General features: G+C 38.1%; 1 protein-coding gene across 1 annotated transcript; it reads left to right on the top strand.

The window, feature by feature from the left end:
- The first annotated feature begins 1375 nt into the window (after nt 1–1375).
- Nucleotides 1376–24821, top strand: LOC110063969 (inositol polyphosphate 5-phosphatase OCRL-like). The gene is made up of 25 exons (XM_020770970.2): nt 1376–1547; nt 2963–3042; nt 3593–3699; nt 4441–4473; nt 4925–5035; nt 5551–5646; nt 6218–6277; nt 6725–6977; nt 7891–7992; nt 9059–9173; nt 9397–9513; nt 10643–10750; nt 12305–12375; nt 12835–13056; nt 13707–13842; nt 14786–14896; nt 15070–15138; nt 15549–15645; nt 15876–16000; nt 16655–16765; nt 20330–20440; nt 20519–20603; nt 21139–21266; nt 22156–22267; nt 22532–24821. The coding sequence occupies exons 1-25, from the start codon at nt 1491–1493 to the stop codon at nt 22669–22671; spliced, it is 2757 nt and encodes a 918-aa protein (XP_020626629.2). The 5' UTR covers nt 1376–1490; the 3' UTR covers nt 22672–24821.
- The last annotated feature ends 385 nt before the right edge of the window (nt 24822–25206 follow it).

The raw sequence follows: 25206 nt of genomic DNA on the forward strand, positions 1-25206 counted from the left end.
TTTAAGGCAATGTTTAGTGTCCGGTTAAATATTCTTTGGAACAAACAACTTCTACCTTAAGCATAATTTTAGACGCCATCGGTGTGGTTGTCGAGTGCCACAGGCACAAGCTTCTACGGGCCCTTGCCCGCCCTTGGAAAATGTTTCCGATTTTACCCGTTAAAACACCATTTCCAGCATTCCTGACACTTTATATAAAAATCAGGAGTTTCCCTTTCCAAGGAAACCAAAATAATAATGCAGTCGCGAAATGTACATTGTCTTTTCCTACCTTGACAATCAAGACAACGACTATTTTTCTTTCAGTTTTTTTTTTTTTTTTTTGGGGGGGGGGGGGGGGGTGGAGAAACAGTGACTGCTTTTCTATTCGACCCAGGGGCACCCAACGGATCCTTTCGGTAAATTATCTGTTCGGAAGGCCTTTAATCCCCTCTGATTTTCTGAAGAGAATTGTCGCCTCGAACTTTCGTGGTATGAGAAATTCAATGTCTGTTGTTCTCAGATTGTTAAAAATGTCGTTTTGGGTACCGAAAAAAGGTCAGCTATCATTTTCGGAAAGGTGATAAGACCTAGGGTTTTCAGGGAATGGACAAAAAAGCCCTAATAAATTCGAGAATACTCAAGTTACCCTAGAATAACCGAACAGATAAAATTCTTTTGGCGCAACCTAAAATTAACCTACAGAGCTTTAAAAGTACTCCAGATAGCCTAAAACAGCGGTAAAGAGCATTTGAGAGAAAACGGTTGTTGGGTGCCCCTGTGTCGACCTACCAATGTTGACAAACTTGCCATTAACGAGAGTATTCCTAGACTCTAGGCGCAACGACTGTAGTTTTGAAAGAACATCTGCGGCAATTGTGAGCTTTTATTCAACTATAGAGACTCTAGAAGATCCCCGGGAGAAAATCACGATCTCATTGGTTGAGTTTCCTTTACTTAAATTGCTTTCTAGAGATTGGTTAGCCATTAGTTGAGAGTACTTTGCCAATGTTAGTAGCTCCCTTAAGTCATAGCCTGTGTGACACAGTCTTAGTCATGGTGCCAACGCTGTTCTTCTCCTGAAACTAAGAAACCTGTTGTTTCATGCAGGCAGCCGAAAAAACGCCGTGCTGGATGGCTAGCCCAGAAACAATCTCCATGACGGAAAAACCTAGCCTGCGAAAACAGCCGTCCTTCTTGGCGGGAGAAGGGGCGGGCCGGGCGGCCGTAAACAAATCTGGAAAAAAAATGAAGTGTCGAAAGTTTACAAGTAAGGCGCCTTACTTGTAAACTTTTGGCCTTTTCCCGGCCGCCTCACTTGTAAACTTTTCCTCCCGGGCCGGGATGCCCGTGCCTTGCCCGTGGCTTAGCCCGTGACCGGGAGTTATGTAGAACTTAGTCTCCTAGCTGCTAACTAGGAAAACAAACATGGCGGATGACAAGTAGTTTTGGCGGTGACAAGCCGAGGGAACGTAGCCACTGAATCCAGCTTAGTCTTCGAGCACTTAACCATGGATCTTGTAGGACGAGTGCAGAAAGAACTCAAAAGTGAGGAGAAGTGCATAAAAATATCCTTTTCGTCATATTTTATTTCTAATTTAGTATTGCTTCAACGGCTTCAGCTGCGAAATAATTCGATAGCTTGGGACTGTTATGTTAGAGAAACTGCGCTTGTATTTAAAGTTATTTTTATTATTCTCTGTGAAGAAAATTCCATAACATCGCAGAACTCAGTGTATTGATTTTGTTGAGGTGACACTGGGATCAGCTATCATTAGAACTCCGTGGATAACTTAAATTACTGTTCAACACCGACAACAGCGCTCGCTTGCTCGATGATATATGGCCAATTTGAAGGCGGAACAATTTTGCGTCCGGCAGGAAATATGGTGTTATTGCTCACTAAGCGAGATTTGACAGGGAAACGATTGTTGGCATATCAGATGATACCATGAAAAACACAGCTGAAATTTGCGCACAATTATTGCAAGATGCGCAGCTACTCAGATCAATTCAAAACTTTTAGTGTCTAATTTTGTTCCTGTTTGTCATTTCTGACCAATTTATAATTTATAATATATAATAAAGTACGACAGCCTGTGGATACTGATATTGAGTTAGTTTTTGTCTCTGTTTTTCCTGTAAAAGACATTTTAATATATATTCCCGTAGTGAGTGAACAGAAGGGAGACATCTATAATTAATATGTTGCAAATTCTTCAGTTAAATAAATTATTTATTTAATACCATATACAGGGCTCAATGCCAAATTGTTAAATTTTCATGAAGTATTGGTTTTTATATGATAAGTCAAATTATTCTCACATGTTGATTGGTTCTTACTTATGATCTATTGGTGGACTGACACATAGACAAGGCCATTAACCTTTGTTTTTTGTTTCTGGGTATTATTATAAAACCAGGTCAAGTAGATTCCATGTTGCCTTGCTTCTTTTCACTAATAGATCACAGAAGGTTATTAAAATGTGGTAAGAACAGCAGTGATACACTCAGCTGTCGCCTCCAAGCCATTCTGTTCTTACCTAGTTGTTTATAATGACATCATCTGTGATCTACAGTATTACTGAACAACATGGAATCTATTTGTTACATGTAAGTAGCTTTGTAATTGAAGGCTGTCCACTTTTATGATGATTTATTTATGCATGAATGCAGGACTGGGAATTAAATGAAAATTATTTTCATTAAATATTATTGAGTCGGTTAGTACTTTTTCTTTACTTTAGGGATCAGGAACATTTTTTGACCTGATACAGTTTTAAATAATAAGGCCATCCCCCTCTTTTTCTCCATCCAAAAACCAGCAAAGTAAGAAGGAGAGAAAGAACCCAAAAAAAGCAAAGAGAAAGAGTAAATATAAGGCCAAGGTTTATAGTGTTACTCTCCAAAGTTTGCCTTTGAGATATATACTTGTGGGCAAAATAGTTTTGTATTGCTTATTTATTTCCTTAACGGTTCATACTGCACTACAGGAGTTCTGTTGAAGGATCACAACAAAGTTGGCTGCCTCATTTCTCTCATAACAAGAACTCTGGATACTGGGTACTTAATTTTTGGTGTATACAAGACTTTAAGCTTATGTTTAATTGAACAATACAACAGCAGGGCACAGTGCCATCTGGACATTTGGGACAAGTAGATTTTCCTTCTTGGCAAGTACATGTAACATTTCATTCCCAGGGATCAGGCAAATCTTGTGTCAACTAAACTACTAGAAGAGCAAACTAAGACTTGCTAAGGGCAAGCAAAATTTGAGAGCTGCTTGTCCCAAGGGCAAGCTGGAATTCAAGTTCTTTTCAAACCCTGACAACGTTGATTAATTTTAAGACTAAAGTATCTTTCAGATTGCTTGTTTGTAAATAATTCAAGAACTTAGTATATGGTGTGTAAAAATATTCCCTGGAAAAAACATTTTCAATTTAATTCTGAGAAAATCATTGTTATAAAATACATATTAATTAATTAAAAATTGACCTAATTACCTTTTGTATCCAATGCAATGTATATATTTCCCCATCCATTCATCAGTTACCACATGTAAATTCTGATCTGCATTTAATAAAATTCACACACTCACCACTTATTTTAACAGGTTGATCATCTTTCAGTGGATGGGTGAATCATCTTTTCAAGAAAAGTATTTAGAGGTCCTGTATGTTTTGGCCATCCGTGGACCTTTTTCGTATGCAACTGTGGCTGGTATGTGTTCACGTTTATTTTATTTTGAGGTCATGTAGTGTCCACATTTCTTTTAAAATCTTTCGAGTTAGTTGGTACTTAACTTCAATTTTGTACACTTGGCAGAGAAATGTTAGTAACAACATATTTTGACAATCATATACAAGTCATGTGTTTGAGATATTTGTTTGTGTATAAAAAAGTATAATATAATAATGTGCAATATAATGTAAGAGGGAAGGTGATCGGCTGGCTCTCAGTGCACCTCTTCCAGGTCAAGTCATCCTTGTTTGATCCCTGGCTGAGGTCAAAGTGTGACAGTGTGACAGTTTGTTGTGTTGCTAGGTGACACACACATGTTTACTCTCATGTTGTCACTCATTTCAGTAACAAATCCTCCAATCTGATTGTTTCTTACGGCAGTTCAGATTTTCCTATCTCTGACCATGGTTTAACGGTAACGCATAGGCACATTGTGTTGTGGAAAAGGTCAACAATTAGAAAAAGATTTGAGAGAGAGGAAAAAATAAATAAGTTATTTACCAGCTTAGGGTCAGTCTGTAAAGTGAAAAACTGCGACCTTGGACTTGAAAATGCTGTCCTTGGCTTGCAGCCTTGGGCAGCATTTCCAAGACCTTCCAAGGTCACGGTTTCTCACTATATGGGCTTCCCAGCCAGAAAGTAACATTAAAATAATAGGTTGTAGTCTATCTTACTAATATTCAAATGTTTTGGTTTTTTTAATATTTTTTGTATGTAAAGATCAACCAGCTGATGAAAGTAACGACAAAGAGGGTAAACAATGAATTGACAGTCAATAGTTTTAAAAAAATTATTATTACAATTATCATTTTTTTCTTGTTAACTAGTAATACTTGGCATGTTGCAACATCCTATATCAATTAATATGCTGTTCATGTAAATTTTTTAAAGAAACTTATTGCACGGACATTTCTGAACGAGTTCTGTGAACTCCTTGGTGCTCCGTGGGTAAACAAATTACATTTACATTTTACATTTACATTTACGTTAAATTAAATATCATCATAGCATTGTCCATAAACTCACCCAAGATATGTATAATTTTTATTAGCTGCAATACAAAAATCTTAATTAGAAAGATACACTGATAATTGCAGCAATATTGGAATGCAAAATCAGCAGTTATGCAAATTGAGTCATATCATGCACAATAAAAATTTGCTTTTAAAATAAAGTGACTGTATAATATGCATTTCTATTATAGGTGTAGTACGGTTTCAAATCCTGACTGACGACCAGACAAAGCTTGTCTTTGAGTTGAAGAAGGATACTCAAGGAAAGAATTTCTTGGCTGAATTGAATAAAGCCATTGGAGGTGATGCCACTTCTTTCAATATTATTATTAGCATTTGAACTGGTTTGAATTTCTTATTAATAGTGACAGATATTTAGCTACAACAATTCCAGAGTAAGGGGTTTCAATACCCTGGTTGTGGTTTCAATAAGGTGATTGATTTGTCCCTCAGCTTCAGCTGGAGCATACTTAAGGCCATTGACCACATCTGTTCTCCATCGGCTTCTGTCCTGGGCAAGCCTTCCTAGTATGGTCCAGGTGTGGCCCCACTTCTTCATTTCAGACTCCACACCCCTTCTCCAGGAGTTCCTTAGGTGATCCTTCTTCCTCTTACCCAGAGGGTTCCATTTTAGTGCCTGTTGGGTGATGTTGTTAGCCTGTTTCCTTAAGATGTGACCTTACCACCTCCACTTTCTCCTTAAAATCTGAGTCTCAATTGGTTCCTCGCCTTTTCTTTCTCACCACATTCCTTTTGTAACCCTGTCTGTTTTAATAGGTTATTACTGATAAAAGTTTTTGTTTATTTACCTGTAAAGCTTATCGACAAAGGGCTCACATGGTTGGTGTGCCTGAATTCAAGTGGCTAGAAAAATATCAGCAGTTGATTGGAAGAAAAAGTTTCATAAGCGTAGGTAAGTATCACTGTAAGGTGTACTCTGAGTCTTAAAAGGTCCTCCCTAGCCAAGACAAGGATCTTACTACAAAGACGTCAACCAATGTCCTTGAGTACTTTGGTCCAGAAAATTTTGAAGACTCAAGTAACAATTTCTGAAAGATTGAGATTTCTGCATGGATCTTACCAAGATTCTCCATATCCTCAAGATGGTGCTCAAATGTCCTTTAAAGTTTGAAGATCCTGGAAAAATGTTCACTAGGGCTAATGAGTGTTGCAGTCCCACAACATCTGAGGTCAATAAGTTTTTTTATCACTAAAATGTCTAGCTCAGTGAGCAGGCAAGGTGAACTGAATCCGGTGCTTCGATTGGCTACCCAAGCGAGCAAAATTGCGCTATCTTGCCAGCTTTGGATTACCCACTGTGTCCCGCAAGAAAACAGTGTTGACTGAACTTGTTCAGCTGGATATGGATTTACAGACCTTGACTCCATCTCGGTCCATAAACACACCATATCCAACCATCTTGACCTCACGCTAGGTCAATAACCCATATAACTAACTAATTACTCAGTCACTGATTCAAACAGATGGCTGGCCTTGGGATCACCTAGAAGTAGCAAGCTCAAGTGGATCAGAAGTTGTAACAGGTAAAATATACAAAGAGGAATTTTGAACTTAGTAAATAAAAAGTTAGAAATAGCAAACTTAGTGGAACACCTCTTCCTCTGCCCTTTACTGCATAAAATTTGGAGTTGGATTATTTGCAATGCTAGCAATTATAATAATTATTATCTCTAAGAAAGTCCAACAAATTGAGCTTGTTTCATGTAGTACATAAAAAGCATGAAGGGCAGTGAGAGTTGAAAATGCAATGTCCAGCAAAGCATTTAAATTTGAGGAATGAAATCAAAATCTCTGCCACATGACAATTTGAAACTACCAGAATATATCAGTTGAGGAAATCTCCATCTGATGATGATGATGGTGATGGTTATGATTTCCTTGTTTAAGAAATTTAAGAAATTTGATGTCTTTTGGGAATGGCTGTGTGTGGTAGCATCGACATGTTGTTATTTGAATTATTGTTTTACTAGCCTCAGAATCCAAACCAGACGATGCATCATTAGATGTCTTTGGAATGCCAGGGTTTTCTCCTTCACCCACCATACACCCATCACTGTCGTCAGCGAGTCTAACCGCCTCTGATGAAGTAGATAAGGGAAGCACTGACTCACCTGCACTACCCAGGAGGTCTATCCTGCCAACAAGCGTTAGTGCCAGGGATGGATTTATTAAACTGCACATGGCTACAAGAGAATCGGAATACACTCATATCAAAAAGCTGAAGTGAGTTACATCCGGGGGGGGGGGGGAGTGGGGGAGGGGGGGGTGGTGACACCCATATAAAAAGGATAGGGGTGCTTGTAATACCTTTTAAGGGTACATATTCAGCCTCAAAAGGTTGACAGTGGGAGTGTTTGTGGTGCCTTTTGGGTATTGAGCCAAAAGAAAAAACTCAACAGGAGGTTATGTGTTGCTTTAGAATTGGTACCCTTAGGGTTTAAAAAAAATGCAAGCCATGCCTACGAAACTGGATCTTGGTACCGCTTAGGGGTTCTTTTCAAAATTTCCAACGAGCACATTGTCCATTTTATATGGGGGTTCCCCCAGGGGTCATCTGTCCAGTGTAACAAGTTTCTAAACACAAACTAAAGTAACAAATATCTTGAAGGCAAAGCAACTGTAAGGTATACCTACATGTACACAGTAACAGACAAGTCATGTCAGAATGAGCACATTTGACAATGCAGGAGCTAAAGTGTTGAGTTGTAAAACATGTGGAGAGAAATTCTTTCATCCAAAATGAATTTTTCCTGATAAAAGACATTCTTGCCTTGTTGGCACTGTGCAAAAAGTGGTTAGTAACATTTGTGCAAGCAAAACATACTACAGTGTAGATGAAAGAAAAAGAATAAGTCAGACTATTTATACAGACACAACTTCATATCTTGTGGCTAGATATATCGTTTCTCAGAAAACTACCAACTAACAAACAGCAAGAACAAGGAAGGCATAAGTATTCAATATGTGTTCAATGTACAAGGGTTATGTTCACAGAGAAGGCTGTTTAACTGTAGACCTTTACAAGTACACATTGAGAGCTTAGTGTGACTCTAGGTTATAAATTATTCCACAGTCAACCATATATGGCTATTGACAACTTGCCTCATGTTATAATTAAATGTGTGTATTAATGTAGAATCTTTGTTGGAACATGGAATGTCAATGGCCAGACTCCTGCAGAGAATGTGGCACCTTGGCTTGCTGTTGATCAAGATCCACCTGATGTGTTCAGTCTGGGGTGAGACATTTTCTTTTCATAAGCCACTTGGAGCCAAAGGGCCATGAAAATTTGGCCATATTAATGCCATATTAATGCCACATTCATGCCATATTAATGGGGTGGTCCTATTAAGGACCTAGGGTCAAATTTCATGACTGGTCTAAATTGAGTAAATATTATCACAATTGTACTTCTATGCAACTGTTCTTTAATAAGCATCGGGAATGTGGAAATAATTTAAAGAAAAATTGAACCATCAAGTTCAATCAATACATACTTACAATATATTATTAACAGTAGACCCTTTGCATAAATGGTGCCTATATTTGAATAACAATACGTATATACCCTTAGCCTCACATTCATGTGAAAAAATCCTTTGTCTTGAAACACGAGTATGAGGCTAAGGATGTATAAATTATTGTTATTCAAATTTAGACGCCATTTATGCAAAGGATCTATGGAAAGAGTAACATGACTGGTTAGAGTGCCATATACGTAAACAGGGTAAAATAATAATATACAGGTTGGGATTTCAGAATGTGGCCATTGGAGTGTTAAGGAGGTGGCTGCATTAACAGGATTTTCTTACAAGAAAATTTTGGGTGTTTTGCCAGAACAAAGAAGTAGCCATAATAAAAAGGTGACCTACCATAAGGTGGGGTTCTACTTTACAAGACAACTTACAGAAGGGTGTTTTGCAGTGCTGGAAACTAAATTTTGACAGCACTCGCCATTCGGGTGAGTGACTCTCAAACTGCACTCACCCAGTGTTACTTTCACTCGCCCAGAAAGATGCGTCACTGCAAGGAAGCCATATTTCATTTTGTCTATTATGTTATGAAACACTAAGTTGTGTTTTATTATTGGCAAATTAGTTGAGCATCTAAAAAGATAAAAAAGGTGAAAAAAGCACCTGGAAGTTTTGGTTTAGAGATAAAATGGAAAATAAAAGGAGTGTTATCAGTATTATGTACTCGCCAAACGGGCGAGTGGTCAATAATTTGTACTCACCCGACACTCTTCGCACTCACATTGGTGAGCGGGCAAGCGCTAATTTCCAACACTGGTTTTGTTTATTTAGTTTTCAGGAGCTTGACCTCAGTGCTGAGACATTGCTGAAAAATGTTACTCCAAAAGAAGATGAGTGGCTAAAGATTGCTGAGCGAGGACTCCACCCTAAAGCCCAGTACACTAAGGTTATGGCAAAAGTACTTTTTTAAGGGGCACGGCGTTGTCTATTTTGTTTTGAGGTTAAGAAGCTACAAAGTAATGTAGACAACATAGAGAAACCCAACGACAATGTTTAATGACTGTTCACATCAGATTCTCTAAATTAAAGTTTGTATTCCCCCCCCCCCCCCCCCCCACCCCTTTGGCTTTCATGTGTTGAAAATTTGTCATTTGTTTGCACTTCTCCAGGTGAAGACCATTCGTCTGGTGGGCATCTTATTGATGGTTTTTGTCAAGAGCCAGTATCAGCATTATGTCACTGAAGTTGATGCTGAAACTGTAGCTACTGGCATCATGGGTCTTATGGTAAGGATCTGAGGAGTTTTTATGTGCAAGTCTTGCATTTTATTTATCCTGATGACATATTGTAACACTTGATAAATTATTTAACAATTATTACACAAGCATGCATTGGACACGAGTTAACTATTAACCATCTCATATTCAACAAGCACATGTGGAATAAGAATTATGATACCATAACTGTTTTATTAAAAGTGCCCCCAAATATAGAAAACTGAATAGAAGTAAAATAAATTAAAGTTAAAACACCTAAAAGAGTTACAATTACACTTCCCATATTTGCAAAGCATGGTATAATGGCTCATACACCATGAAGGCTAAGCCAATGAAAACCATTGAATTCCCTCATTTATCTGCATTGATCCAGTTTTTAATATTAGTATCTTTATAAATGAATAAAGAAAATAAGAGTGGGAATGTACAGCTGTACAAATATGTGCATAAACCAGACAGGTCAGTCTCTACTATTAATAGTAAAGTTGCAAGTTTGTTAATTAAATTATTATACAATGTAAAAATTGAAAAGAAATTAGTAGATTTCACATTATTAAGTACTAAAAATTAATATATCATTGGACTTTGCATCAGAGTTTCTATGCTGATGGCAAACAGCCAATGATTTTGCTTGGTTCCAGGCCTGAACAGTGCATTGTCGGGTACAGAAAACCTTTGCAAGATTATATAGTAATGTATTATCTAGATCTTAGGGCCTGTTTACAAGGAGAGAGGGTTACCCTCACAAGCGGGTTACCCTAGCACTCACACATTTCCTCATTTTTTCTTTGTCATGTTTACAAAGCGGCCAGGGTTACCTGGGTAGGCAAGTTACCCTATCTGTGTGCCAGAGCTACCCTGGCAGGCGGGTTAACTTTTTCTCTTGTAAACAGTCCAGGTAGGGTTAACCCGCTTACCCGAGTTAACAGTTTACTTTCTACTTATTTCCAGACCCTTTGAGTGTAACTGCGCATTAAGTTGTCCTGGGTTGTAGGGTTACCCAACCTGTGAAAATTTGCTTGTAAGCCCAGGCTATCTTTTGCCCTCCAGCTAGGGTTAACCCGTTTGCTAGGGTAACCCTCCCTGTAAACAGGCCCTTAATTGTTGTGTTCATTAGCTACACTTTGGTTCTAAACAGGGTAACAAAGGAGGTGTGGCCATCAGAATGCAGATTCACAACACAAGTATTTGTTTTGTAAACTCCCATCTTGCAGCTCATACAGAGGAGTTTGAGAGGAGAAACCAGGTATAGTGATGCTAAGTATAATATTTAAGAAATTGAAAATGTATGCCGTGTTTCAGTATTGAGCTATAGAAACACAAGTGGAAGTTAATTGGGAGAACGAGAAATGCTGTGAGAACATGATTAAACAGGCAAGTGTTTCCACAGTGTTTTCAAATTCTCTCAAACTTCCACAAGTGTTTCTATTACACAATTCGATTATGAGCTCAGACAAGATTTCTATCATGTGATAGTTGACGAGGGCACAGCTCGAGTCAACTATCACACATAGAAATCGAGAGGCAATAATTTAATTGTTTTAGTATAAATCTACTAGTTATTCAAAACTTTATCTAAATCCTCTTCACAGACACTTCGAAAATGTCAAGAAGCAGACATCATTTTGTTAACAAGGGCACACTGCCACACTACTCACTATCTATCACAGAATAGATAACAAGTAGCGTAACCAATCAGAGAACGGCAGTTGTGATAGAACGCTAGTAGATTTATACCAAAACTCGATATTAGAAACACGGAAAACAAGTTTTTCAGTTCTTTATGAAAATTCTGTGACAAAAAAAGAAAACAGCTTGTTTACTTTGATCATCAAACTGTAAATTCTCCTTACTAGGGCCATCTTAACTCAACAGCTTGTGCTAGTTCTGTTTCTATCGAGTTAAGGATGTATGATTTTTAAACCCATCAGTGCATGTATTTTCTTTGGGCTATTTTCTAAAGAATTATTGCACTTAGATGTCAATAGATTTCCCACACACCTGGTTGCTCTTGAAGCTTCATAGACACATCTCATCTCATTACACACAGCTGTCTAACCACATGATTTTGGAGGATGTGGGTAAATTTGGTTATTGATTGCCAGCTGAGACTAGTACTGTCGGTATTAATTATAATTATTACTGGCAGCTACAAACTTGGTCACAAGGGTTGGAAAAAAATCAATCTATACACATTTTGCCGCTTCCCAACCCTGTGCAATGTTGACAAAACACTTTCATCTGACACAAGTTTGCATTTAACCATTTTCCAACATTGGAAGGGGGAATGGGGGTGTCAACATGTATTCTGTAGGCATTACAATTATGATTTCATGTTTTTGGCCTTTTCCAACACAATTTGTCCATGATTGTAGATGAGACCACATGTGAAAGTAAAGTCTGCATGTGCGTCAACTGGCCTATCAGGCTGGTGCTTATCTCTGGTTTCTATAGCATGAAGTACTAGGAGTGTTACTCCTCCTTGGATGGAATGGTAGTCCATCACAGGGTTACTCCCCAGAATTAATTAAAATCCGCCACTACCCATTTAAACACTTGGGTTGGGAGGGGCACTGTGAGAGTTAAGTGTCTTGCCCAAGAACACAATGCAGTTTCTCTGGCCAGGCCTCAAATCCAGACTGCTCAATCTGGAAGTAAGTGCCCTTCCTATGAGTCTACCGTCGCTCAACAATCATAATGACTGGGTATTACTAGATTTGGATTTCTTAACTGAAAGATATTAGGGGTATATCTTTATCTTGAATAAAAATCAATGACGATAATTTGTTCCAACCAACAGGACTACAGAGATATTCTAAGCAAGCTGGAGTTTAATGGGTCCTATGGTTCATTTTCAATCACTGATCACGAGTAAGTTATATGTAATATTAAACTGATGAATCGCCAATTGATGAGCTTGGGAAAGGTGGAGCCGAGATATGAGCCTCAAGTAGAGCACGCAGGTATCCATGGCAACTCTGAGAGTGGCAACCACCAGGCGCTGTCACACTGATAGATTCAGTGGAGATACTTACCACCCCATATACATACCATCGCCAGCGAAAGGGAGGGAGGGGAGGGAGCAAAAGCAGGCTACAAGCACAAATGGCACTCAAGACAAACAGCTGGCAAGAAAAACACATAATCCCTGCAAAACTCCGTATAAGACCCCACAGAGCATGGTCACCCTGTGAGACTGCTGGCCAGCATTGGTTCGACTCAAACTGTGCCTAAATTACATTTAGCCACATTTCATGAATATATGTATTTTGTTAAACACATAGCTTGTCTCCAGGGTTTCACATAATCAAAACATCCTCTCTCTGTCAGGGCTGTGTTCTGGTTAGGAGACTTAAATTACAGGATCAGTGGCATGGATACAGATCTCGTGAGAAGATTGGCAGATAAAGGGCAGTATGAAGAACTCCTAGCCAATGATCAACTCATCAAAGAACAAAAAGAAAAGAAATGCTTTAAAGGTTTTAAAGAAGGCAGCATCAAGTTCAAACCAACTTACAAATACGATCCAGGAACAGATAATTGGGACACAAGGTGATTTTATTATTAACATGACAGGGTTGTGCATAGATGACGTCGCTTTTTAATAACAAGCAGCAAATAAAACTTTAACCTAAGAATGTTGAGTCAACTCAGTGATTACTTTACTATTGGATTTGATCAGTACAAGGTTGTCTAACACGCATGTAGAGGAAATTAGCTCAGTGTGGTTTTGCTTTATGCACTTTCAAAGTGTAAGAGAGCCACTCAGAATATTGCTCATTTACGTTTTAACCATATAAGCACAAGATTGTATGGACAAGAGAGTTCTTATGGAAGCAGTATAAAACTTGTTTAATACAGATCGAACTAGGCCTGAAAGTTTTCATCTGTTCAGTGTTTAGGACTTTTTTTTTGTGGTATTAAATTTGTGAGTGCAAGTGAAAAGCAATCATTGACTCTTCATGGACCTCTATAGTCCTTAATCATCAGGTGGAATTTTTCAGATTGAATCATTCTTGGATGTTCCTCTAGTTGAGGAAGGACTGAATACACAAAGGGAGAGATTGTTTATTACTGCTAGAAATGTGCCAGCAATGTTTAATGAATGTAGATTTCATTTCAGTCACAATGAAAGCAGGTCTGGATCACTGAGTACTATATTGAGACTATTTTGAATTTTTTTGAATTTTTTTTATTTTTAGCGAAAAAGGTCGGGCCCCTGCCTGGTGTGATCGTATTTTATGGACAGGATCTCAAGTCAACCAGCTGGAATATCGTAGCCATAATAAACTAAAAATAAGTGACCATAAACCTGTCAGCGCCTTGTTTGAAGTTGGGGTAAGTGTAACCCAGACACCAGACGAGTATTAAAACCTGCCTCCCTTCATGCACTCCCTTCTAGATGCATTGTAAAGAGGCATTCCCAATTTTGTGGGATATAGAGGGTGGGGACCTTTCAAAGTCTAAAAGTGATACACAAGGCTCTATTCTACTGTCACAAGCATTGATAATGCTTTAACTCAACAAATAATGTTTTATTTGCTTTCAAGTCTGTAAAACAAGACAGTGCATTTTGATCCATGTATGATAGGCATGGGATAATTACATTAAAGATATTTTATATTTTACGTACAAGGTTGCCAAAAGCTTTCTTAACAAGTAAAAACGAATTGTGAGATAGCATTTTTACGATTTCATGCTTTTATGTCTCATTAAGTGTCAGAAGTGGATTCAATGTGTGGCCTCAAAATCCTAGACAGGATAAAAAAATAATAATTTAGAACCTCAAGATATGTTACCCTACTTTCTTTTTTCCCTTGTTTTCTATTCAAAGGCATTTTTATTCAGTTTTAACTACTTATTAAGCAAGAGTCAGGACTGGGAAAATCTCAAACCAAGACCTTGCCATTTTACAGCAAGACTGAGGTTTAAGATTTTCCTGTAAAGACCAAATGTTCGAGGTTAAGAAGTAGTTTATTATATGGCGTTCTGCTTTGTTCTTGCAGGCTCGTAATCAGCTGATGGGCATTACAGATAATAATGCCCTAGAGTTAGCCAATCAGAGTGTGCTTTATTTATAGCGACTACAAACACAATCCATATAATAATGTTGGTTACACCAGATACAGAGTGGAGCCCAGAATAGGCTATAAGAATAAAAGTCACAGTGTCTACAACTACTGTACATTGAGGAATAAGCCACCACCATATGTTTATTAGAAGTGTCTTTGCGTGCATGTGATTTTACTGCTCACCTCCAAGAACTGCTACTTATTGACAGGTCAGAGTTGTAAATGTGGAGCAAGAAAGACAAGTTATGGAAGATGTCATACGAAAACTTGACAGAAAAGAAAATGAAAACCTGCCCCAAGTCCAACTGGGTACCACAGAGGTATTGTACATATAGTGGATTGGAAACTTGTCAACCTTTATTATTTCAAGCTCAACATGTTGATTCTCATTCCACATTACAACACAATTATTTGAATTTTAGCTCTAAGAGCTTGGTTGAACATCACAACTCCATCCCCAAGTTTGTGATTATTTTTTTCTTGTTCTATGTAGATTATTTTTAAAGATGTCCAGTTTCTTGAAAAACAGACAGCCACTTTGGAAATTGTAAACACTGGTCAGGTGAGTATTTTGGTTTGAACTGGATATCAGCACTTACCTCTTTGTTTGGACCAATTCTAATTTGTAAATACAGTTCTTACGTTACTCTTACCCTCCATCCGTTCTTTCTCTCTCTTCCCAACATCTCGTAAAGGCTATTATCATGCTTTCATTTACTGCGAAACTCAGTAAACGTATTCAGGGCTGCTTTTTACTAAAACAAACATTTCACCAGAAAAGGGCGAGGGGGGTGGACCCTTAGGGAACACCCCCCTCTGGCTACGCCCCTGCCTGATACTCGATTATGGGATGACTGTGCAAATAGTCATAGGTACTCTACTAAGGTTTATTTTTTGTCTTTTTACCATTTTCTGTGTATTTTGAAACTTGGGTTTGGTTATGTGATTGATGACTGTTTGATTGATTGACAGGTGCCAGCTCGGTTTGCTTTCGTAGCTAAATTAGATGATACTGAATACTGTAAGCCTTGGTTGACTGTCAAACCATGTATGGGGATTATAACAACAGGTAACATATCCAGGGTAGTAATTGTAAGGATTACCACCCGGGATAAAGATTGCAGTTGGACGCACATGATTGTGTCAATTTACTTAATTATCGTCTCTTTTCATGAACAATGGAAATAAGAGATTGAAGTTAAAGCTGTAGTCTACAGCTTGGATTCGAAAGGAATAGGTTAGAAGTGTCGTGATCTTGTTTTTGAGTAGTTTTACAGTCTTTGTTCTTTGTCCTGGCAGGAGGCACCAAACATGTTCGTCTTACTGTGTACGTTGATAAAGAATCGTCAAGAACCATGAATTCTGGAGACGAGAAACTTGAAGATATTCTCGTTCTTCACTTGGAGGGTGGAAAAGACTTTTTTATATCCTTGGAATTCACAAATCTATAAGCTCCTTCGCTGACCCTTTTTGGAGTAGTCACATGTTCTGTAGGAAAGACCTAGAAGTGTCTTCCTACGTTGCTACATAGTCTACTTATTAATTTTATTTAGTTTTTTTTTTTTCACTGCATGTCTTGCATTACCTATAGTTCATTACTAACATTGCAATACTTATAACTTACAACAAATTACGAATATTGAGTCTGCTGTCTTCAAGATGAGCACTTCGATACTGAAAACGCAGCCCTATGGAAGATCACAGACTAATTCTCTATGGAATCATCACTGTCGAATTTCCAAGAGCTGGGTGCGCGACAAAAAACATTAATTTTTTGCAGGTACAGTTACTTTCTGTGATAATCAGCGGTTTCATTAACGTTTTCAGCAGGAGGGAACTTCTTTTCACACATGGGCAAAACTATTAGAACTGAACTTCTTTATAAGAAAAACCTTCCGCTAGATGGTCAAACCAGAGGGGCACTGAAAATCATCCTCACGGTCAGGCAGTTTGCCCGGTGCCCGGCCCTTAATGAAACCCCTGAGAGGTATTTATATTATATTACTTCCAGTGGTAATATTGTGCTAAGTGAAAATAGCTCCCTTCAATATTGCAGTAATTTTCTTAACGGTAGACAGGTGTCGGTCAGCGGTAACTATCTCCCAAGTGTTTTCGGTTCATCTATTGAAGCGTTGGTACGCATGTACGGACCTATCAGAGAAGTTCCTGTTGCAACTCTTGTAAACTTGGTGAGTTTGGTTTCCATTTGACTATTATTACCTAATTGTACCTTTTTGGTATGCTTCGGCGGCATATCAGGCGAATTTGATCGAGCCATGATTCGTATTTTAGCGAGACGTAGTCGAGTCAAAATGCCCATGGTGATACCAAACTCGCCTGATATGCCAGCTCCGAAGCGTACCAAAAAAGGTATTTACCGTGCCCAAATTGGACCAAGTGAGCATGATATCTAGCGATATCAGATCAATTACTTGATATCGCAGGATATCAGGACGGCTTCTGATTGACTACTTGCGAATTTGGGTGCGGTAAATTGCCTTATTATCCAACTGCACCGAATACCGTCCAAATAACAGTACAAATATACAGCGATATTGTACAGTAGAAAACCTGTTTGTCATATTTGTCCAGTAGAAAACCTGTTTGCCGTACAGGTCGGCGCGCGCACGCTAAACTGTCACACTCTCCCTCTTTCATTGATAAATTTATTGAATACAGCAGTTGGATAATAAATCTCTTATTGCATGTTTTGGTGTGCAGCATCCCTGTGTATTTTTACTCGTTGTTTGTATTTTGACTCGCCCTACGGGCTCGTCAAAGTACGGCACAACTCGTAAAAATATACAGCGATACTACACACTAAAACATCTAATAAAATATATATATATATATATATATATATATATATATATATATATATATATATATATATATATATATATATATATATATATATATATATATATAAAAGTTAAGATGCTTCGAGCCAACAGGGATGCCACGCGCCAGAAGGATCCAAAAGGATTCGTAGTCCAAACCTCGAGTAATGAAATTTGTAGGCAATTGTGGAAAACGAGGACGGACAACTTCGAGCGAAAAAAATATATATACAGTAAAAAATCTAAGAAATCTAAAAAAAAAAAAAAGAGTTTAAAAATTTAATAAAAATAAACGTTTCGGTCAAAGACCTTCATCAGTTGCAGTGCAAGTGAATAATAAATTACAATAACCTTAAATAAGTTTACAGTATAAAAAATGACATAATATTACAAAGATGATTACATAACAGGGCGTGGTAACACATGAAAACGAAAAAATTAACCAATGATAAACAATCGGTAATTACTAAGCGAGATACTATGACAATGCGGTACAAAACTCAAAAGACACAAACCAAATAAGAATAAATAATCAAATATAATACAAATAAGATTAATATAAAAAAAGTAACGCGATTCGTCGAGTCAGCCGAAAGTGTGAAGGGACCCGCGTGTAAAATATTCAATGTTCAAAAAAGGCGGTCCCAAAATCCCCAAACAAAGCCCTTGAAGCTATGCCGCGGCAAGGCACAACAGGCGCCCTAAACAGGGCCCTTAAACAACAATAATGTAATAAATTCCCCGATGGGGGCCCCTGAGAAAACCCAGCGCTAACAAAGCTAACAAGAGCCGTCTTTACCTTATTATCCAACTGCACCGAATACCAGGTTATTATCCAACTGCTGTATTCAATAAATTTATCAATGAAAGAGGGAGAGTGTGACAGTTTAGCGTGCGCGCGCCGACCTCTACGGCAAACAGGTTTTCTACTGGACAAATATGGCAAACAGGTTTTCACCATAAAGCCGACTTTATGGTGGCGATACCGTGACGATGTTTTTGATCTCTGGCAACAAGGCCTTCCTGCACTGCATGAGTTTACTGACTTTATAAATTCCCTATATCCTACCATTAAATTTGAATTAGTTTTTTCTGAACGCGAGCTTCACGTGCTAGATTTAACTTTACATCTCATCGGGGGTTTCATCCAGACAGACGTTTATTCAAAGCCAACTGAGAGCCACTTGTATCTTCCACCATCAAGTGCTCACCCCAAACACGTTTTCAAGGCTATCCCTTATGGCATAGCAACTAGGTTACAGAGAAACTGCTCTGAACAAGTATTTCTTGCCGAGAGAACAACTGAATACAAGGGTTATCTAGTCAATCAGGGTTATCCCACAAAACTAGTGGAAGATCAATTTTCTAAAGCCTTAACTACATCTAGAACTGACTTACTTAGAACTCGTGCCAAAGCTGAGAAGAAATTGTTTCCATTTGTAACAACATTTAATCCAAATTTACCTGATGTTGGTCGCATCATCAGAAAACACCTAGGTATTTTGGAATCCAACCCCAAATTAAAAGAATTTTTTCCGCCAAATTCCATCATAGCCTCTTTTCGAAGATCTAAAAACCTTAAGGAGTTGTTAGCGCCATCTCGTTATGGCTCTAACACTAAGGTTGAAGAGGTTGTTGAGGTTAAGGGTTGCTTTAAATGCAAAAGAACAAGATGTGATCTCTGTCGCAACTACTTTGTTGAATCAAATTCTTTCCAAAGTTTTCAAACAGGCAAGAGCTATAAGATACGATTGAAACTTTCCTGTGATTCAAAAAATATCATTTATTTGGCTTCGTGTAAGAAATGTAACTTACAATACATTGGCTCTACAACAACAGATTTTAGAGTTAGATTTCGCAACCACAAGTCTGCTATGCTGACCAAGAAAAAGACTTGTGAGGTAGCGGTGCATTTCAACAGAACACCGCACGACTTAAACGACTTTTCTTTCCAGTGTATTGATCAAGTGCAGATAAATGCAAACAATACAAGTAACATCGAAAAGCTTTTAATCACTAAAGAGGCATATTGGAGTGCACAGTTGTTCTCTCTGGCACCTTTTGGCTTGAACAAACGTCAGGAATTCCACTCGAAAAAAAGAATAAACTACAATTAGCGCAAAAATAACTTGCAAATTTGGCGGTTATCTTAGTTCAGGTGTTCAAAGGCCCTGACCTTGGATCTTGTTAGCTTTGTTAGCGCTAGGTTTTCTCAGGGGCCCCCATCGGGGAATTTATTACATTATTGTTGTTTAAGGGCCCTGTTTAGGGCGCCTGTTGTGCCTTGCCGCGGCATAGCTTCAAGGGCTTTGTTTGGGGATTTTGGGACCGCCTTTTTTGAACATTGAATATTTTACACGCGGGTCCCTTCACACTTTCGGCTGACTCGACGAATCGCGTTACTTTTTTTATATTAATCTTATTTGTATTATATTTGATTATTTATTCTTATTTGGTTTGTGTCTTTTGAGTTTTGTACCGCATTGTCATAGTATCTCGCTTAGTAATTACCGATTGTTTATCATTGGTTAATTTTTTCGTTTTCATGTGTTACCACGCCCTGTTATGTAATCATCTTTGTAATATTATGTCATTTTTTATACTGTAAACTTATTTAAGGTTATTGTAATTTATTATTCACTTGCACTGCAACTGATGAAGGTCTTTGACCGAAACGTTTATTTTTATTAAATTTTTAAACTCTTTTTTTTTTTTTTAGATTTCTTAGATTTTTTACTGTATATATATTTTTTTCGCTCGAAGTTGTCCGTCCTCGTTTTCCACAATTGCCTATTATATATATATATATATATATATATATATATATATATATATATATATATATATATATATATTACTATAGTTGCATTTCTCAGAAAGAAACCTTAATTTGTCTTCTTTCCCTTCTATTAGGAGCATATCGACTCATCAAATCCCTCAGCTTCACCAGATTCCCATCCACTGGAAATTCCCAAAGAGCTGTGGCTTCTAACAGATCACTTATTCAACTTTGGCATGCGCCAGGTGAGACAAATCGTGAGTGCTACACGATGGAGCACGTAAGACAATCTTGCTAACATACTACTCTTGGTTTCCCTTCAGGAGAACATTCTCAGGCAGTCTGGATTTGAGAGAGATTTGGAAGCGATCAGAACACATTTAGATTGTTGCCGTGGTGGTAAACTGCGTATCCTTCTGGTGTTTTTACTTGTAATTTTATGCCCACTTTTTCCAATTGTTTTATCTTGTTTCAGGAATGTCACATTCAGTATGTCTTGATTCTACCAAACACAATTAACTACAAACATTTGAAGGCTAATGTAAGGAAGCAATCTTTATTCTCGTTCCTCAATTTACATTTTTTTAATTAGACTGGCCCGCGGATAGCTAGTGCTAGTGTAGGCGGGCCAGTGGCAGAGGAGGGGCTACAAGTGCACCGCCTTAGCCACTAGGCCTCGCAGGTCACGTCGCATTATTAAAAGAATCGAAAATTTGTATTACCGTCTGTTTTGCCGGGTTTTGTACTCCTCCCCATATTTTTTTTTTTCTGTAGCAAGTTCCAGTCTTAACGCCCCTTCTGTGGTATTATTTAGTGGCTTCCTTTGATTTGAGGGTAATTCTAAATATCCCCAAAAATGATCATATAACCACAAAGCCATTTTGCCATCCACGTTTTATTGCACCTAGCATGATGTGGTTATAGTTCCTTGACGTGTTCCAAGCTGGCAGTATTTACTCCGTAGCAGAAGCTTTACTTATTTTTCTAGAAGCCTTACCTGAACCCGTGATTCCTTATGCATTTTACCAGAGAGCTCTTGAGTGCTGTAATAACTACATGCTTTGCAAACAGGTAAGATTTGACATGACTCGGCATTTCACTAGGGTTCCTAGTTTTTTATTGGACGAGTTTCGTCTCCTGCGAGATGTTCCTTACCAGACTGCCCTCAACTGGCTAATCGCTGGCCGATTTTGTTGTTGTTGTGGTTATTGTTTTTTTTTTTGTCAGCCCCATACCCCACTCGAAGTGATTTCACCAACTTAATCTTCAGAGCGGCTTCCAATTGCGTGTGGTAAGACCAAAACCAAAATAAGAAGTAAATTAAATGCTTGTACTTGACGCGAAGCGCAGGAAGACGTGTGCGAGCAAGTCCGATGGGCTTTGGTTTTTACTTCTGATTGGATGAAAAAGCAGCGTGTCTTTTAAGCCAATTGTGTAGTGCAGTAAGGCGAAACAAATTACTTCTCGAAACAAATGTATGAACAAGAAATTTGTTCTTTAAAAGGTATATATGCAGGAGCCATGCATTATGGCTTGTGTAAAGAAGATTCAAGGGCTGAATGACAAAGGAGATGAAACTGACTTAGAATTCCTACTTATTGTAACTAGGGTTAAACCTGCACTAGCGACCACCTCTCTACAACAGCCACTTTTTTGTCCCGGCGGAAGGCCCATACACTCACTTCTATTTTAACCTCTCCACAACGGCATTGGCCACTAAAGCGCGCCCCAACTGCTAAAATAACCCCTCGACAGCGGCCAGTTGATCAATGGTCACTTTTTCGTCCCCAAGGTGGCCGTTGTGAACAGGTTCGACTGTACTGCTTTTGGCCGTGTGGCCTCTCTTGTTGTCAAAACATTGTCTGATATTGCATGTTGTTGGTGGGTGTTCAGGTAGTTTCTTTAAAGTTGGTACAGACAAGTTTCTGTCATTTTCTCATGTATGTATTTTCACTTGCAGTTGATATTCCAGATGCCTCAAAGCCACCAGAATGTGTTTACGTATATTAGTTCATTCCTGAGAGAGCTGTTACTGCACTCTAACGATAATAAACTGGACGCCAAAACTCTGGGTAAGTCGAATCATTTTCATCAGTCTACAAATCGTTCTACTTGCTCGCAGGCACGCGCTCTCGCGCGCACCTATACTCCCTCCCATGCATAAACCCACTTATTCATTACCTTGCTTCTCCTCAGAGCCCTCAATGACTGTGCTTTATTAACCTAACTGGAAAATCGACGTTATTCCCATTGTTACCCACAGAGGAATTGTATGACCATTAAGTATCCAAGGTCAATCATGTTTTATCTCTAACAAGCTGTTTTATTGACTGCAGCCACCTTATTTGGTACCCTGTTCTTGAGAGCGCCGAAAAAGAAGGAGGCAGGCCTTAGCAAGAGAAATGTCAATCAGCTGACCCAGAAGAAAGCACGTTTCATGTATCATTTCCTCGTCAACGAATTTGGACCTGACTAAGCCTACGATTATTATGATGATCACTGGCAGCTAGTATTTTTATATAGAGTATCCCATAGCCTTTTAGTAATTTAAGTTTTGCATCGAGGAAAGGATTGGGTTGGACCATGAATTTATCTGGCCAGTGAGGTTTAAACATGAAGTCAAAAGCCTGTGCTTTACTCAATTGTTAAATACAGTCCGACCCCGCTAATTCGAACTCGGTTATTCTTTAATTCCCCGTTATTTCGAACTCAACTTTTCATTTCCCCTGGATATACCCTTCAGTCGGTAAACTATCGGCTGTTTCGAATTCTCGCTATTTCGGACTATAGTTCGACCCCGCAAATTCAAACTTGGCTATTTTTAATTCTCTGTTATTTCGAACTCAATTTCATTTCCCTTAAATTCGCCATTCAGTCAGTTTACTATCGGCTATTTCGAACTACTGTGCTTTTCGTTTTCCCTAAGAATTCGAAATAGCGGTATTCAACTGTATTGGGAAGTTTTAACTGTAGTTTTAATTCGTCTTTATTTGCTTAGTGTATAAAATACTTTTATTAGTTAATGACGTCATCATTCTTTTTACGTTGTTTCAGTTCGTATGAGTTTGTAATATCAGCACAATGACTAACAGTGGTTGTCTATATTTTAAGCGCACGTGAGTTAAGTCTTGGTATTACAGAAAACTGTTACTATCAACAGGTTGGTAGTAAATAACAGTCATAAGTCTCTTGGTTAACACAAGGCCGTTCTGCGTTTCCCTTCGTTTCTTGGTTCGTTTTTGATTCACTACCACCGTTATGTCCAAAAAAGTACTACAGTAGTAGTAGTTGAGTACTGTTCAGCGTATTCGATACATATGTGCATCATGTAGTCTTGTGTGTATTTACCCATGCATCCTTGCGTGTTGTTATTTTTTAGCTTCCTACTTCTCTAGCTCCGCTTAGTGGTGGCATTTGTCACCTATAAACTGATTGACACTAACTCAGTTCTCAAGTTCGCGTGTCGTCGTCAGCCTTTAGAATTCAACCTGCGTTCCCGCGTTCACTTTGAGATCGTGATTTAGAATTGCTATGGGAGGGGTAGAATGGGTTAGGAATATCTCGTTCTGACAATTTTATTTATTTCCAGGAATGAAAAAAAACAAAAAACATATGCAACAAGACAGGTGTAAAAAGCACCATATAGGATAAGCAAAATTTGACTTTTGCTACTTGCTGTTTAGGATTCACGCATACATTATCTAAACGTTAAGAAGAGGAAACAATCTCTCTTGGGTCTTACTAAGATAAGTGGATATTTGGGAGACAGTAACTAATAAATAACTAATAACCAATAAAAGCTTCATCAGTCCACATCTCCCAAAATTTCAAGAGTTTCCATAATTTCTCTGAGGCAAGGAAAGTAATATTGTAGTTTCTGTATGAAGTAGTTATTCTCTTTTAATCAGTCACGGCGGATGCATTATCTTGTTTATTTCTTAACTACATGTAACGCGATCTAGGACTCGGAAGGAAATTATATTTTATCACGTAAACCAAGGCCAAAGGCTTCGTAGGTATTACAATTTTTAGGCTTCGGTAAAAATGTTTGACATAGCTTTAAAAAGGAAATTACTGTAAGACATACGAGGAAATTATTTTCTTAGGGGGCACGCATCTCTCGGAAAGCTTTGCAGGATTGGCTGAGAAAACAGTAGCGCAAACAACAATGAATCTAGCCCTTAGCGAACGAAATTACAGGTTCTGAAGAGGTGCGTAGCTCTGTTAATTTTTTTTATTTAAAGTCGATCATTTTGTAATTTATATCATATGCACTGTTCGTTTAAACGTCTTTCGAGGTGGAACACGTAGCTGGTTTTATAATTTTTCATTTAAAAAGTGAATTTAAATAATACGTAATGTTATGCTAATACGCTTGAAAATATAAAAAGAAAAGCTTTTACAATATTCTGCAGTCTGATCCGCCACAGCAAAGTCTGTAAATTGCATCTTAGTCAGCATGTTCCTGTGGTAAATTATTTTCCCGTTTTCGTGAAAAAAATAAGGTAAAAGAATTTTCACGGCGCAATTTCATTTCAGTTTAGAGGAAAGAAAAAAGAAAACGTATGGGACCAGGGCATCAACATGTTTCATCAATATAGTAGAATAAAAAGATTTTACGATCTATTCATATCTGCAATTATTTCAAAAGAAATCCCTAAACATTCTGACATAAATGGCCTCTGTTAAGAAATGCGTGACACTAATATCTCACGCAATATTTTACTAAACAATGGTTCGTTTTTACTGTCACGCAACAAAAAAAAAATCGAAAACCATCTAGTGGAAAAAGCAAAGAAGTTGTGATGTCATAGAAGATAACTAAATAAGACACTTCTCCAAGTTTTAGGTCTGTGTACCTCCCCAAACTTCAGATATGTTTAGCAGAAATGTTTAGCAGAAATTTACGGACCGCAGTATGAAAACGCCATGTTGGTGTACATCGTGGTACACCAACATGGCGGCCGGAAACTAGTGTAAACACCTGGAACTTACTTTGGCTGTCTCGGTG

Source organism: Orbicella faveolata, unplaced genomic scaffold, assembly GCF_042242905.1.
Source record: "Orbicella faveolata isolate gen_17 unplaced genomic scaffold, um_ofav_v1 contig_12, whole genome shotgun sequence".
In the NCBI taxonomy this organism is placed as follows: domain Eukaryota; kingdom Metazoa; phylum Cnidaria; class Anthozoa; order Scleractinia; family Merulinidae; genus Orbicella; species Orbicella faveolata.

Coding starts and splice junctions, on each gene's coding strand:
- LOC110063969 (XM_020770970.2), top strand. CDS start 1,491: ATGGATCTTGTAGGACGAGTGCAGAAAGAACTCAAAAGTGAGGAGAAG. Junction 3,043..3,592: donor ACAAGAACTCTGGATACTGG/GTACTTAATTTT, acceptor TTATTTTAACAG/GTTGATCATCTTTCAGTGGA. Junction 14,897..15,069: donor TCCAACTGGGTACCACAGAG/GTATTGTACATA, acceptor TGTTCTATGTAG/ATTATTTTTAAAGATGTCCA.